The sequence below is a fragment of the Accipiter gentilis genome, chromosome 30 (genome assembly GCF_929443795.1).
Source record: "Accipiter gentilis chromosome 30, bAccGen1.1, whole genome shotgun sequence".
In the NCBI taxonomy this organism is placed as follows: Eukaryota; Metazoa; Chordata; class Aves; order Accipitriformes; family Accipitridae; genus Astur; species Astur gentilis.
Genome location: NC_064909.1, coordinates 14,505,671 through 14,519,495, shown reverse-complemented (window position 1 = coordinate 14,519,495; position 13,825 = coordinate 14,505,671). Strand labels below are relative to the sequence as shown.

Below are 13,825 nucleotides of genomic sequence, written 5' to 3'. Positions count from 1 at the left end.
CTGCACACAGGTGGATAACCCTTGGCCTCCCCCATAAATATTCCTCTTCTAGCACCCAGGAACCACTGGGTGTTTAAGACCAACAAAATCCTAAAAGGAAAAGAGCAGGAATCTTAATTCTCCCTGTTATGCTGCTGTGTTCCTGCTCCAGCAGTAACAATCATTCACAGTTGGGAAAAGTTAGCAAGCCTTAGCGAGACTTTTAACTTCTAACAAACTGCAAATCTCAAGGAATCCTGAACACTGGGAACAGGCACGAGGCAAGTCACAAATACACAAACTGATAGGTTAACCGGTCTCATCTCAGCGTAGAGGCCACATAACTGATAACCCACAGGCAGGTGCCTGTCCAAGCAGCAGAACAACCCTGGCACACATCCCACACTCCGCAAGGCTTTTACAGACAAACATGCACAACTTGGAGTCTCCAACATCTCAGACCTACACCAGCTAGACTAAAGCTGGTACAGATATGCTTACCCAGACTACTAGGATGCCTTCACGTGGTTAGGTAGATCCATGCTCTCATCCAGACTAAATTAGATAAACCCAGAAAGCAAGCAACTCAGCCTGCTCAGTACCGCTGTGCTAGTCCTAAGGCACAGCTGGGTAAAACCATACAGCTCTTGGCCTCTACAACAAAGCTGCAGGCAGAGCTGAAGGCACTTTGTGCATGCTCTATCGGGTGGGTGGACACAGCTGGAGGAACGTCCTACACCCTGTGCTCACAGTCAGCTGTGGAGGTGTTTTTCCTCTCAATTGCTCAACCTGCAGCATAAACCAGAGTTCATGTTGCACAGCCTTACTCGACCAGGCAAACTGGACTGCTCCAAGAGAACCCCAGAGCATCTGACATTAGTGTTACCAACCTCAGAAAAAACGTGCTGATTTAACTTAGCAGCCACTCTGGCTCAGAGGGCAGCTGTCCCACCATTCTTCCAAAGAAATATTAGCGTATCTATTCCATAAACAAGGCAGGGGCTGGGCAGGCAGAGAGCTGCACAGAAGGAGTAAATGAACAACTCAACATGACCACAGTAGCTCAGGAAGCCTTGGTCAAGAAGCTGCTCAGGCATCTAGATTAAGAGCATACAACCTTTAATGCTATAGTACATCTTTGAGTCAGATTTCCCCTATAGATAAGAAGCTGTGAAGTTCAAGGAGGAGAAACCCCCCAGAGGACCTCTAGGCCCCTAAGCAGAGTTTATAAAGAATTTCCTTTACTTTCTAGCTGTCCTATCAAGGCAGACATGAAGAGAAAGAAACAGCAGACTTTGTTGTAAGAGCTCTCTATTGAACTTTATACTGGTTTCTGAGAAGAATTTGGAGTCAGAGGAACATAGATCTTAACTTGGACAACTCTGGGCAAGGTCTTCTTGAGGTTAAAAGGCAGACGCAGCATATATGGGAGACACACCACCCTTTGGTTTCCACATTTAGAAGTGCTCAACAGTCAGGATATCATCTCTCCCTTTCTGAACAGTCATCACTGAAAGTAGACCTGATAATTCAAAGCCTGGATGAGAATAGAGCTTGTGATAACACCTGGAGTTTTAGCCTGCACGAAGTAAGCAGAGCAGGGTCTTTACCAAACAGTCTTAACTATAAGAACTGGTACTTTTGTAAGGCTCTTGACAGTGACTTTCCTTTGACAGAGAGGGAAAGTCCGAGAGGAGGCTAACAGACAGGTTACTTATACGAAGAATTTGAAAGGAGTGTTAGCAAGGCTAGGTTAATCATGGAGAATTTTTGTAAATGCACAATACAATAGGCAGAACAAAGTTATCAGAAAAGGGAATATTATCAGGCTGAGTTTATTTATATTAACAAGAAGTACTATTTTTTCCTGTTGTGCTTCCTTTTTGCTGCTAGCAATGTTTTACTTATTTCCATCTCTGCGTTTACCTAATCTCCAGCTATAAACAAGAACGTTACAAGAAATGTAACTGCAAGGCAAGCATAAATAGCCATAAGGGCTTAAAACTGGCCATTCTGGAGAGCAAAGACAAGCAAAGCATCCTCATGAGGCACCTGGAGGGCTGTAAGCAAAAGGCAGCTCCTCTGGTCCCTGCACAGCCCACGTAAGGGTATGGGAAAAGCGTACATTCAGCCAATCACAGACATGTCATTATTTTAACACACTCATAGCTACAGGTTAACAACTACTGAATGTATTTGTATTAATACCATGGGACTCCAGGAATTTTTCTGGTCAGAAACATGAGGCTGTGGCAACCCACTTACAGTAGAGTGGTTGCCAGCGTGGGAAAACCGGGGATCTAATTTGCTAAATTCATTCTATTCAATTCATTATTTTTCCACACGTTTTTATGTAAGGAGGAGACACCAGTGTCTGAACAGCAGAAGAGAGATTCCGCACAGTGTACGCCCCAGTGTTGTGATACCATGGTGACATCCCCTCCAAAGAAGGCGGTTAAGGGTGAATAAGCTTCCTTTCCCCAGTGGCTTTGGTTCCTCCCCTCCGCTGTCATGAGTCACCACATCCCATGTGCTGCGGTTCTGAGCCAAATACCATCATTGACTTCAGGTCTGATACAGCAAAACTAACTCTAAATACTCTCCCTTAAAAGTTTCTCCTAAAAAGCAACAAAACCAGAATAAAGGATAATCCAAAGCCCAAGGGGTAGAGTTGTGGTGTCCAGAGAACCTAACGAACTGTCGCCTTGGTGAGGCGACAATCTTTTCTGTGCTGATGATCAGCTGTGCCTTTTATGCATCGTGGTATTGTATAGTCCAGGTCAAAAATGATGAAACAAATTTATAGGCTTCATCTGGCCCACAGACCAAAGACTCTTGGGCTAAAAGGAACATCTGTACCACCGCTCATTCGCCAAGCTGTTCGGTTACACATCCCCTGCCACGAAGCCTGTGGGCAGCAATAGGTACATCTGCTTTGGACACCTTATCTGTCCCTGTGGTATTCGAAGGTGTTCTGAACGGCTTAGCACAGCAATAAAACTCCACGTGGGCACAGGTCTGTTGTTTTTTGACCAAGCCTTTTGGGGAATAAACAGATGACAAAAGCTTCCTACAGAAAAAAGCAACATAATAAAAAGCACGGGTTTCCAAGAGCAGCTGACATCTTCCAGTGCAGCCTTTGTGACATCCCAAAATGTGATGTCATCGGGATGGGAAATCAGTGTCAGCACACAAAGTTTAAGGAAATGGAAGCTTAAGCAAATGTATCAATACAAATGGTGGTGTCAGATGAGGCAGTTGCCAAAAAAAAAAAAAAAAAAAGCCATTTGTACACCACATCTGGTACATCTGCTATCTGAAAAGCAGAGATTCAATACAGACAGGCTTGTAGTAACTCAATGACTATACAGAGAAAAGATCAACAGCATCTAATTTTTAATCAACCCCTAAACAGTCACACAATACCAAAATCCTGCCCAGATTCACAGGAAGACAGAAGGGCGAGTCATAGCAGTAGTTAGCCATGGTGAAAACAGTAATACAAACAAGAACACTAATAACCTCCTATTCAAAAGTTGTTTCAGGAGGTAAAATAATAGCAGCTGTGAGTCAGTGCGTACCCTTTGGTGGTACCGTATGACTGGTCTAAAGACCACTAAGGCAACAAATGCTTTCATCCATTTAAAAAAAGGTTTGGCATTAGCAACAGCAACTCCACAACGTGAAAACCAAGTTACAAATCTTTCATTACAGTGCTCTTGCTGCCACAACACCTGGATAGAAAAGCTAGGAGTCTGCAGAAAGCGACCAAGTGCCTTCAGAAATGAGCATCTATGCAAAATGCCAGCTGTTGAAATGGCATTACAAGAAACAGTCATTTCACGTCAAACTACTCCTTAGCTGTGAAGTCTCACAATAAAAAAAATTTTAAAAAAAGAGAGAGAGACAGAGAGAGGACAAATGGCTGGCATGCGTGTTAAGCACTGGGACATGCTCGATGTCAAAGCAGTCGTGGTGGGAGATGTGATATTGGGCAGAAAGAGAGCTGGTGACATACCAAGGACTTCACCGATGACGCAACAGAGCCTAATCCATGCCGCAGACGATATTGGGGCATGAGGAGAGCTAAATTAACAATCTAAGTATTTTTTATTGTCAGGGTTTGTTTTTGGTTTGGTTTTTTTTTTGGTTGTTTTTTTTTTTTGTTTTTTTTTTTTTACACAAATTGTATCTAGTTGTTAAAGCACCAACCTGAATAACTCCTGAAAGAAAAAAAATAAGCACAAAACATGTGAAATAAGCTTCCCTATCCATTATATTTTTGGACATGAAAACACAAATAGTAGCAGCTGGACTAGAAACTAAGAAGCTACAGCATGGCTAATATATTATGCTGATGAAAAGCAAACAAACAGAACTTCATTCCTTTGCCAACCCCGCTGCAAAAGCGCAACACACAGCACGTATTCATCATGTTTCCCTACACCGAGAGCTTTTCCTCAACCACCTTATCAGTCTAATCTAAAACACTCTCCCTATAGTTATGGAATAAATAGGAACCTCACCGCTTCCAATTCAGCTTATTTCCTTCCCCATCCCCACAGCTGCCCTCTTCACCCACCTCCACACTGGGAGGAGAGGCACGGAGACACTCGCCTAAAACCCCTTCTGGCAGGCAAGGCAGGAGAGGCTTCGAGACCGGGATGGCTGTGCATGCACAGCCAGGTTAAGCCACCCTGCTTCCCGCTGTTCCCCGGGGCTTCCCTACAGCTCCCGGGACTCCTCCGGAGCGGCAGACCCAGGGGCTGCCGTTGTACAAACTCGGTGACAGCCATGGCAAAAGCAGAGGGCTCACAGGCTGGCCCATCCCTTCCGAAATACCCCAGTTTTTATTTCTTCAAGAGCCGGCGAGCAGCTGGGAATCCCTCCGTGTAACTGGTTTTCTCTGTACTGCATCTTTCCAGGTTTCAGGGGGTCCCTCCCGCTTGGCAGCACTCTCTCCCACCGGGGAAAGAAACACCCTGCTACGCGCTCAACTGCTTTTCTGAGCAGACTGTTAAAGGCAAAAATTAGTCAAGCTACTCCCAGGCACACGGATGCAGACCTGAAAGGAACCGGCGGCAACCAGAAAAGCCATCAGGAAACCAGTCTGTGTCGCCCCTGCTCGGTGCACACAGCAAGGCCACGCACACACCGCCCCTACCTGCAGCTGCCGAGGAAAGGCAAGAAAGATCCGATTTGATATGAAAAGAGGTGGTAGGATGCAAAAGGATGTATTTCTAGAGTGAGTTACAGCCTAGTATAAACCATGTGTCCTGCCCGAACGGAAAACTCGGCTTTCTGCCTCCACCTTACCTAAGGCCCCTTGGCAGATGTCCGTGCGAGTGGCTCCACCGGCTATGAACTGGGGGCTGGAACACAGCTCCTGGGAACAAAACGAGCCTTGAATTACAGATATCCGCAAGTAAGGGAGGGAAGGAGGCCCCACTTGCAGCAAATTTAAACAAGCGATCGACCGCAGCGGACGAACGCCACAGAGATGGAGCAGGTGAGGAACGAGCACGGGCACCCGACACGCTAAGCGCGGTGAGGACGGGAGCTGGTGACCGAAGCTCGTGGGCAGCCATCTCACTTCACAGCACGCGCCGGGAGGTCCGCTGCGTTTTTACACACGTGCTGCACACACCGCTCTGCCGTTACCTCCCCGCCGCTGACTACGTCAGGGTCTTTCCGAAACGCCCAGGCGCCCCGGAGTCCATCTGACCCCACGGCTCCCGTGGGAGGTCTTGCGAAGGAAACCTCCGCGTCGCGCTCAGCTCATCTCTCTGCTAAGGGAAAGAGTCATCCACAGCCACAGCCCCGAGCGCTACCCAAAGCGAGCGGTTTGTCCGCACGGAGAATTCAGGCCGTGAAGGGCTTTTTTTGCCTTTTTTGTTTGTTTTCCAGATGGAGCCCGTTACCCCGCCGGCCCACACCCCAAGGCAAAGGGACATCCCAAAAAACGGGCGCACCGGGATTCTGCAGCTGCCCGGGTGCTGTTCCCCGGGGAGAAACGGGCCTCCGGGGCGGGGGCGACAGGCAGAAGGGGGAACACAAACAGCACACGCAGAATTAAATCAACCCCAATTTAAGGCCGGGATGCTACCGGACCCCCCCCTCCCCCACCCCTTTTAGCCCCCGTACCGTGGGTCTCCGCCAGACGACGCCCTGCGTCTTGTAGGAGCCGGGCCCCAGCTCCCGGTAGCCGAGGGCGGTGGGCCCGGCGGGGAAGGAGGGATCCTGGAAGAGCCGCCCCCCCTCCAGACACTCCTGCCGCAGGGCCCCGAACTCCTGGCCCAGGTAGGGGACGGCGCGGTCGTGCCGCCCCGCGCCCAGCGCCGCCGCCCGCTCCTTCGCCACCGCCGCCGCCATCCCCGACATCGCCCCGCCGCCGCCCCGCCCCGGCACGGCACGGCACGGCTCGGCCCCGCCCGGTCTGACATCCCACATCCCCCCCCCACCACCGGCGAGTGTCAGGAGTGCCGGCGGTGCTCAGCCCCGCAGCACACCCCGCACACATCCCCCCCGGTTTGCTCGGGTCCCTCTGCACCGGGAGTCACCCGCACCCCCTCCCGGTCGCTTGCCGGGCTGGGCTCTGTTCCCCCGGGACACGAATGGAAGCTCGTCTCCCTCGCAGATGGGCACCTCGTCGGCTCCGGTATTGCCACACGCATTAATCAATTTAAAAAAAAAAATAATTAAAAAAAAAATAAATAATCAACATTTCCTATGTAAAACCCAGAAGTATCCATGTCCCAACCTGTAAGGTTAGGAAAAAAGTTAAAGGAGGGGGAAAAAACTAATATGGCTCAAAACCTAATATGACACATACGTAGCCTGTAGTCATCCTGTTACAATCTCGAACGCTGCGTGCAACAGAAATCATTTACAGCTCGATTTGCCGGTGGTAACCAAAGCATGTGTTGCTGTCACCGCTGGCACGAACCCATCTGCACCCCCCTGCTCAGCCCAAGCCGCACGCAACGAGTTCCCCCCCAAGCACGCACCCCCACCGCCGGCCGGCGAGGGAAAAGGGGTGTCTCCGTTTTGGCGGAGTGCTGCTGCCAAGGATGGCTGAAATGCTGCTGCTGGCACCCACGTAGTACGGCATTCCTCCAAGGGGGAATTCAAACCATTTGTTTCATATTTTAGGCCTGACTCAGGACGTGCTGGGCGCCAGGCAGCGTTCCCCGGGTGGTGGTGCAGAGGCCGATAGCCCTTAGTGCTGCACCCCCCGCCTGCGCTGGCCGTCCAGCTGCCTCCGAAGGAGACACCTCCTTTTGTGGGTCATATCCCAAGACCTGGATGCACTAAACGCTTGTTTGGAGCCATCCTATCTGACTAAAATGAACATTATTGTTTGAAAAATGTCTAAAGAATCATAAATACCCAGCTATACCATTCGCTGAGATGTGCTGGGAAGTTTTCCTTGAAAAATCACAAATCAGAAGTTTTTCTTCATTGCTGATACATGGTGCCGCAATGCGCCGGGAAACACTGTCCATTTGCTTTATGGTTTTGGACTTTAGTCACTCAAGATTCCTCTGCCTATACGCAGCACAGGTCCTACTTACACAGTTAGGTGGGAAGCCATCGCTATTAAGTAGGAAAACAAGATAAGCATTGCCCATTCAATGCAGAGGAGGCCCCCAAAATCTTTTTGAATTTAGATACGAGAGCGGTATGAGCCACACCAGCCAGCGACGCCTGTGTAGATGACGGCCGTGCAAGGGAGCAGTCCTGATGTCACCTGTGAGGTTGTCCAAATCTGGCCAGGCACAGGCCAACTTCGCTCTGCTTTGAAGGTGTCTCCTCTTCCTCAGGGGTCAGAGGGGCTCTCCTAGTAAAAAGAATAATGGTACTTTTAGCAGAATATTGAGGCGTGGGGGAAATCAATCACCCATGGAGAACTGGAAGTGGATCAAGTAATGTTACGTGCCGTACGCGCTCTCTGAACAGAGCTGGTACATACTGTGTGCGCTTAATTACCGGTATGCCATTAGCCGAGGTCTCCAGCACGGCTGTGCTGAAGCTCTAGCAGGACACAGTATGTCACCGGAGGATGGTTTTGCTTGACTGTTTTGATTCATGAAGCACTGCTGAATTATCTTGCAGGGAAGAAGGCCATCTGCTGAACCGGGAGACAGCAGCCCCCCCCCCCCCCCCCCCCCCACCTGGGAGTTTAACTCACAACGAGCTGTGTTCCACCCTGACACATCCTGTAGCTGTAGGGCGGCTCAAACGGCGTGCGTTTGGCTCCACGCAGTGGTTCAAACCTGTACAGCTGCCACAGATCAGACTGCGCTGATTTTTAGAGTCCCAGTAAAAAGAAACCGGTGTCAGTTTGAAGCAGTGGTTTTCACTGGCCCACAAGAGCGGTTTTGGTTTGTGAACTCCTCTAGCCGCTTTCCGGTAGATGCAGAAGTTTAAGCCGAGTTGAAATTTGTCATATAATCACTTTGCTTTTCTTAGTCATCTCCCCTCATCTCATAGATGATATTCACAGACCACGCTAAGGTCTGCTGGCAGCGTGCCGACAGCCTCTGCTTAGACAACGATCAAGAAGCTCAAGTGTGTACAAACACATTAAATGGCCGTTCTCTGCATTCAGAGTTGCCAGAGTTTTCTTAGACTCTCTGCAGTGGGATGGGGGTTGAGGCAGGGCCAAACAGAAAAGGAGAAGAACAGAAGGGAGCAAAGCCAGAAGGAAAGCGAGCCAGCAAGGATTCAAGTAGGCAGTGGGAGAGGTACCTGGGACAATGCGGAGAATATTTGCCACCATGGCTTGTTGGAGTGCTCCCAACCATATAGGGGCTGCACCGTCCCAGGTGGTTTGATGAGAGACAAGGATATGTTGGCATCATACGGGATTTCACTTATTATGTGGGAAGTTGGCCGTACCAGCAGTCATCTGAACAGCCTACCCACAAAGTCCTCTGCAGCCAGGTAAGTCAAGAAGTCAGCTGCTGCCAGCCCAGCAGCAGCTGTCGACTTGAGTCCACAGCTGGAGGGAAGGAAGTTCCTTTGAGCACTACACCAGCCAGTCCCTTGGTCTTCTGCACGCTCACACAATATGCCCATTTTCTTTTAAGAAAGACCTAATTGCAATTGTCTGTGAGTCCAGTGTAATGCTCCTAGGTAAAACAGCAGCCGCAGGAATAGTTACACACTCATGTCCCTTCTAAAACTAGGCAGTTTCAGAAAGGAAAATAAATTTGACTTTTTCTTAAGCTCTCTGCACAGCTGCAACTGTTCAAAAAAGTCACTAACTCTCACATTTCACAAGCAAAGCGGTTTCAGCTGTTGCTGCAGCATCTCATGCTGGTTGCTGATAAGAAGCATCCAGCTGCCACCATCAGCCTGGAGCCCCGGGTAGGACGGGCTTCTCCTTCCCTATGCCCACTCTCAGCAGCTGTGAGCAGCTCAGTGCTGCTCTGCCTTCCAGCATCCCTCTCGCTCATCTGCCCTCCACTAGACACAGATATTGGGGGAACAACGGGGAGCAGCTGGCCAACCACCCACAATGGGTGAAACGGGGCCACGCACCTCCCAGGCTCCTGCTCTCCTCCCCAGGAGCTGCCCTGTCCTCACCAGGATGAGGGCGGCTTCCCAGAGGGGGATTGCCGCAGCGGTGGTGATGTTTCACAAGGAAGGGAATTGCATTCACCTCGGGAGCTGGGATATGGAGAGGGACTGAGCTTTCCTCATCAGCACAAGACTGGCTGCAGCCCCGGCCAACGCAGTGAAAGGTGGCAGAAAGACCTGGGTCATCCAGCAAAACGCAGCTGCCCTTCCCAGCTCCTTACGGTGCTGAAACACCAACCCTGGATCAGCCTGGTTGTGTCATGGAGCTTCACGCCTGGGGTGCAGGTGTTACCGCTGCAGCGTGTCACCTTCCTCCTCCTCAGGCACCATCAGTTTTCTGGCTTTTAGAAAACAAATGAGCAGGATCATGGCTAATTTCAGATGCGTTTCCCTGTAGGGAACCCACTAGGCTGCAGCTTGTAGCAACCCCTCCCTCCCCAAACATTTAGATAAAATATTGCAACCTCTAAAAGAATAATCCTACAGACAAACATCTAGGACCTCTCATAGCTCGCACTAGCCTGCCTATTAATAGTCACTGCATTTTCACAGTAGTGGTGGTGGGGGGTGTGTAGGAGCCCATACATTTAGAACCAGAGAAGGCAGGCTCTCTATACCAAGCTAATCCCTTTTCATGCTGTCGGGTCTACAATACAACTAAGCAGCTTTAATTATCATTAGCAAAGTGCTGCAGTACAGGAGAGCCATTTCATTTCTCTCTAATGCACTACAGCAAAAATCTATCTAGAACTGCTAGATAATTGGCAGTTATTTTCTTCTAAAGATTTCCACAGATACAGAAGAGTCTCGATTTCAGGCAATTTGCAGACTCTTCTTTGAAACCAAGATGATGCATTTTCCTGGTTTATTTGGTTCTTCCCCATTTCTCTCACCTGCTTGCTATTGTCACAAAAGGGGGAGAGGGGAAGGAAAGCAGGAAGAGCCAGGCAAAAAAATACGCAAATCCCAGAAGGAACAAAAATCCGAATAATTGTTATAAGTTTTTTTTTCTGGTAGCTGTTTCCCTAGGGGTTAATGCCACTTCAGCAGCAGTTTTTGAGTCATGGGGAACCTGAAAACTCCCCCCCGCCCAATATAGCCATCAGTTGTTGCTGTAGTCAACTATACAGTCATCATCTTTTCCTCTTCTTTATATCCTCTAGATGGTGCTTGTGTATCACTTTCTACACAAAATAAATCATGCTGCCACTAATCAAGTTTGGAAACGGAGTTGAAGTGCTGTAGTACAGATCACTAGGAGCAGAGGGTTGTGGTGGACACCCTGGGTGGTTACCTGGTCCAAGCCCCCACCAGAGAAAACGGTTGTCCAAACGTGAGATACAGGACAGAAAAAAAATCCTATGGCACATTTTTCTGGAATTTATGAAGATTAAAATCTGATTGTATTTCCTCTGTACCACAGCTTAACGCAGTGGTAGTGCACAAGGGTTCACCTTTTCTGTGCCCACTTGTGTCCAGTGGCTACTGGAGTTACAGAGCACACAGGACATCAAGTATACATCTATAAAAGTACGTGGGAAACAAAAGACTCCTGATCAAACTGTCATTTCCCAAATGCCAGAGCACCATGCTTTTCCATGAACAACATTGCCAAAGCTTGCAGCTTACAGCAATCCCAGCAAAATGGGAGCATGCCTCTGGACCACAGGAACAGAGGAAATTTCAGCACAAGAGGCTGGTGCAGGGAGGGAAAGCAAGCAGTGTTCTGCCTCACGAGCAGAGAAAGTGGGGTTTCTCTCAGAAACCTCTGAGTGGGTTTATTTGTCAGCAAAAAAAATCCATCCTGGAAAGAAAAAACCCCCTCCCCTCAATCCTTTATTATTCCACTCTTCACTCTGGTTCACTACATAGACACACCTAGAAGTACTGAAATGTAACAGAAATGGAATTCTGGCCACCCTTCTCCTTTACTCAGTTTCAACACTATTAATTTAATTTTGGGATAACCAGTATAGTAGTTCCCTCAGCCCAGCCTTCTCTACCTGTGCCCACCTGGAACCAACCGAGTAATTTTTGTTTCCTCTTTTGCATTTATGCTCTTCAAATATTTGCAGACAAGCAACCCAGCTAGCCTCTGTTTGGACTCCTTATCTCAACAGGTTTCAGTCCTTAAAAATTCTCTCTTCCCTTCCCCACACCTTCTGTCTAAACTTACCAAGGGGTAATCATCAAACGTGCTCTCTGGCAAACAAAGTTAGTGTTTACCCAGCTTTTAGCTGGACACGCAGTGGGCTTTGCTGGGGAAACCTGTCCATTAAATAGGAAGACAGCAGAGAGCAGCTGTGCTCCGTGGAAAATTGCTCTTGCTTCAGTTCTTGAAGCTACAGACGTTTGCAGCCACCTTGTCAGGGAGGTGCGGACCCCCCCCGTGTCGGTACAAAATGGGGTTGCCAGGTTAGAAACTTGGAGTTTTTCTACTACAAGGACAGGAACCACTATTTTAAGGTCTAAAAAGCCTTCTGTACCCAAAGCTTTCTTTGTTTTTTGCTCGTAAACATTTTATACGCAGGAAACATCACCAAAAGACCGTAAATACCATGGCTAACTTCTTGCTAGCTGAGATAAGACTCCATTTTTATAGATGGGAAAGGTACAGTGACTTTTGCCCAAGGTCACACTGAAGATAGAGAGCAGAGGTTACCAGCTTGCCTTCTATCTGGTGATATAATTTTCCATTTTTAGCCTAGGACATGCTCCTGGATTGTATCCTTGCCCTCTGCAGGTCATATGGCCAAGTGGCCATCTCTAGCTCTGTCAAGTTCACACCTCTTATTGCTAATAAATTAACCCATAAAATCATACTGCTTTCAGAGTATCAAAGAGAATTTTTTATTTTTTTAAAAAGATCACTTAAGCCAGAAGCGGGTTAAACTTTTCAACTTTTTCCTGGCTTTGAAACTCAATGACATCCCCATAGCCATGTAAGCTGTAGCAGTAGATGTGCAGCTCCAGGTTTTGTGGCTACACAACCCTCCAACAGTATAGAGCCTGATCTCAGAAGGAAGGAAAGGAGTTTTAAACCATCTTCATCTGAGTTTTTAAAGCACTGGTTCTCAAGCCTGACTTTCAGCACACTGAACGCACACAATCGCTTTACGTCTGTAAATAGGCATGTCTGCAAAAACACTGGTTTCCCTCGCTCCTCGTTAAAAGCGTATTTTAAAAAGGGGCAGCAAAAAAGCAGATAAGGTGGCAGCAGCACAAGGCAGCGCCCGCAGTCCCAGGTGCGCCGGCTGCGGCCGCTGCCAGCTCCCTGCCCACGTCTCGGGTACACCTCGGGTACATATTTGCACTTCTGGTGCCTCCTCCCTCCAGGGCTGTTGGAGTGCTTAGGGCAGCCCTCAGCTCCACCCCAGCCTGCTGCCTGCCCAAATTCACCTCCTCTTGCCCAGGAGGCGACGACAGAGCCCTGCCGCACGCCGGGAGGGTGGGCAGGATGTCCAGGGTGGCAGCGAGGCTGTGCCAAGAAAGAGCGGCCGCGGACGGGCTCGGATCCAACGGGAATGCCATCAAGTATTTGAAGCAGGACTATGAAGCCCTGAAGCAGCAGTGCCTGCAGGCTGGCACCCTGTTCAAGGATGAGGAGTTCCCAGCCTGTCCTTCCGTACTGGGCTACCGGGACCTGGGACCGTACTCCTTCAAAACCCAGGGAATAATCTGGAAACGCCCCACGGTAAGGGTGCTTTAAAGCTGCTTGTTTACTGGGTTCAGATCTAATCAAAGCTCACCTGAACATCCATGCTAAATCAGTGGGCAGCCTGAATATTCACTATTCCTGTACGTTTTGGTTTTCTCTTCTGTCTTGCTTTATCTCCACGGTTAGCAGAAGCAAAGTTGAAAAGGGAGTGGGGAAAAAAGAAACCAACATCTTCTATGCCCTTTGTAAAGCAAGGACTCCTATAATTGTTTCATGGGGACCTGCTTCCTCCCTGTCCATCCCAGCTCTGCAGAGCTACAAGTCCAGGGTACGATGCAGACATGGGTGCGAAAGCCCCACGTGTATTCAGACAGACCTCAGGGCACCCCAGGAGCCATTGACCATCAGTTTTAATGGTACCCACTCCAACAGCTTGCAACTGTGCACCCTAGGAAATCAGGCTAATACTTAAATAAAATCCTCTGCCTTGCTTCAAGCTACCTATAACAGTTAAAGAGAAACTGACTGGAACTGTTATTACCCAAATATATTGTCATGGTTTAACTCCAGCTAGCAATGAAGCACCACACAGCCGCTCACTCA

General features: G+C 48.8%; 2 protein-coding genes across 4 annotated transcripts in view; one reads left to right on the top strand and one right to left on the bottom strand.

Moving 5' to 3' along the window:
• LOC126052620 (calpain-2 catalytic subunit) overlaps positions 1 to 6,844 on the bottom strand; it is a 29,688-nt gene extending 22,844 nt beyond the window's left edge. For 2 of the 3 annotated variants that reach the window (XM_049833549.1, XM_049833551.1), the window contains exons 1-2: positions 6,124 to 6,361; positions 5,296 to 5,365 (exon numbers count right to left, since the gene is read on the bottom strand). In XM_049833549.1, coding sequence (XP_049689506.1) covers positions 5,296 to 5,365; positions 6,124 to 6,360 — 307 coding nt within the window. In that variant the 5' untranslated portion in view covers position 6,361. Of the gene's footprint in view, positions 1 to 5,295; positions 5,366 to 6,123; positions 6,362 to 6,811 lie in introns of those variants that run through there. The other variant, XM_049833550.1, reaches the window with a different exon arrangement.
• Positions 6,845 to 13,021: 6,177 nt separating this feature from the next.
• Positions 13,022 to 13,825, top strand: part of CAPN8 (calpain 8) — a 30,861-nt gene continuing 30,057 nt past the window's right edge. Inside the window, exon 1 of the mRNA XM_049833543.1 lies at positions 13,022 to 13,258. Coding sequence (XP_049689500.1) covers positions 13,022 to 13,258 — 237 coding nt within the window. The remainder of the gene's footprint in view (positions 13,259 to 13,825) is intronic.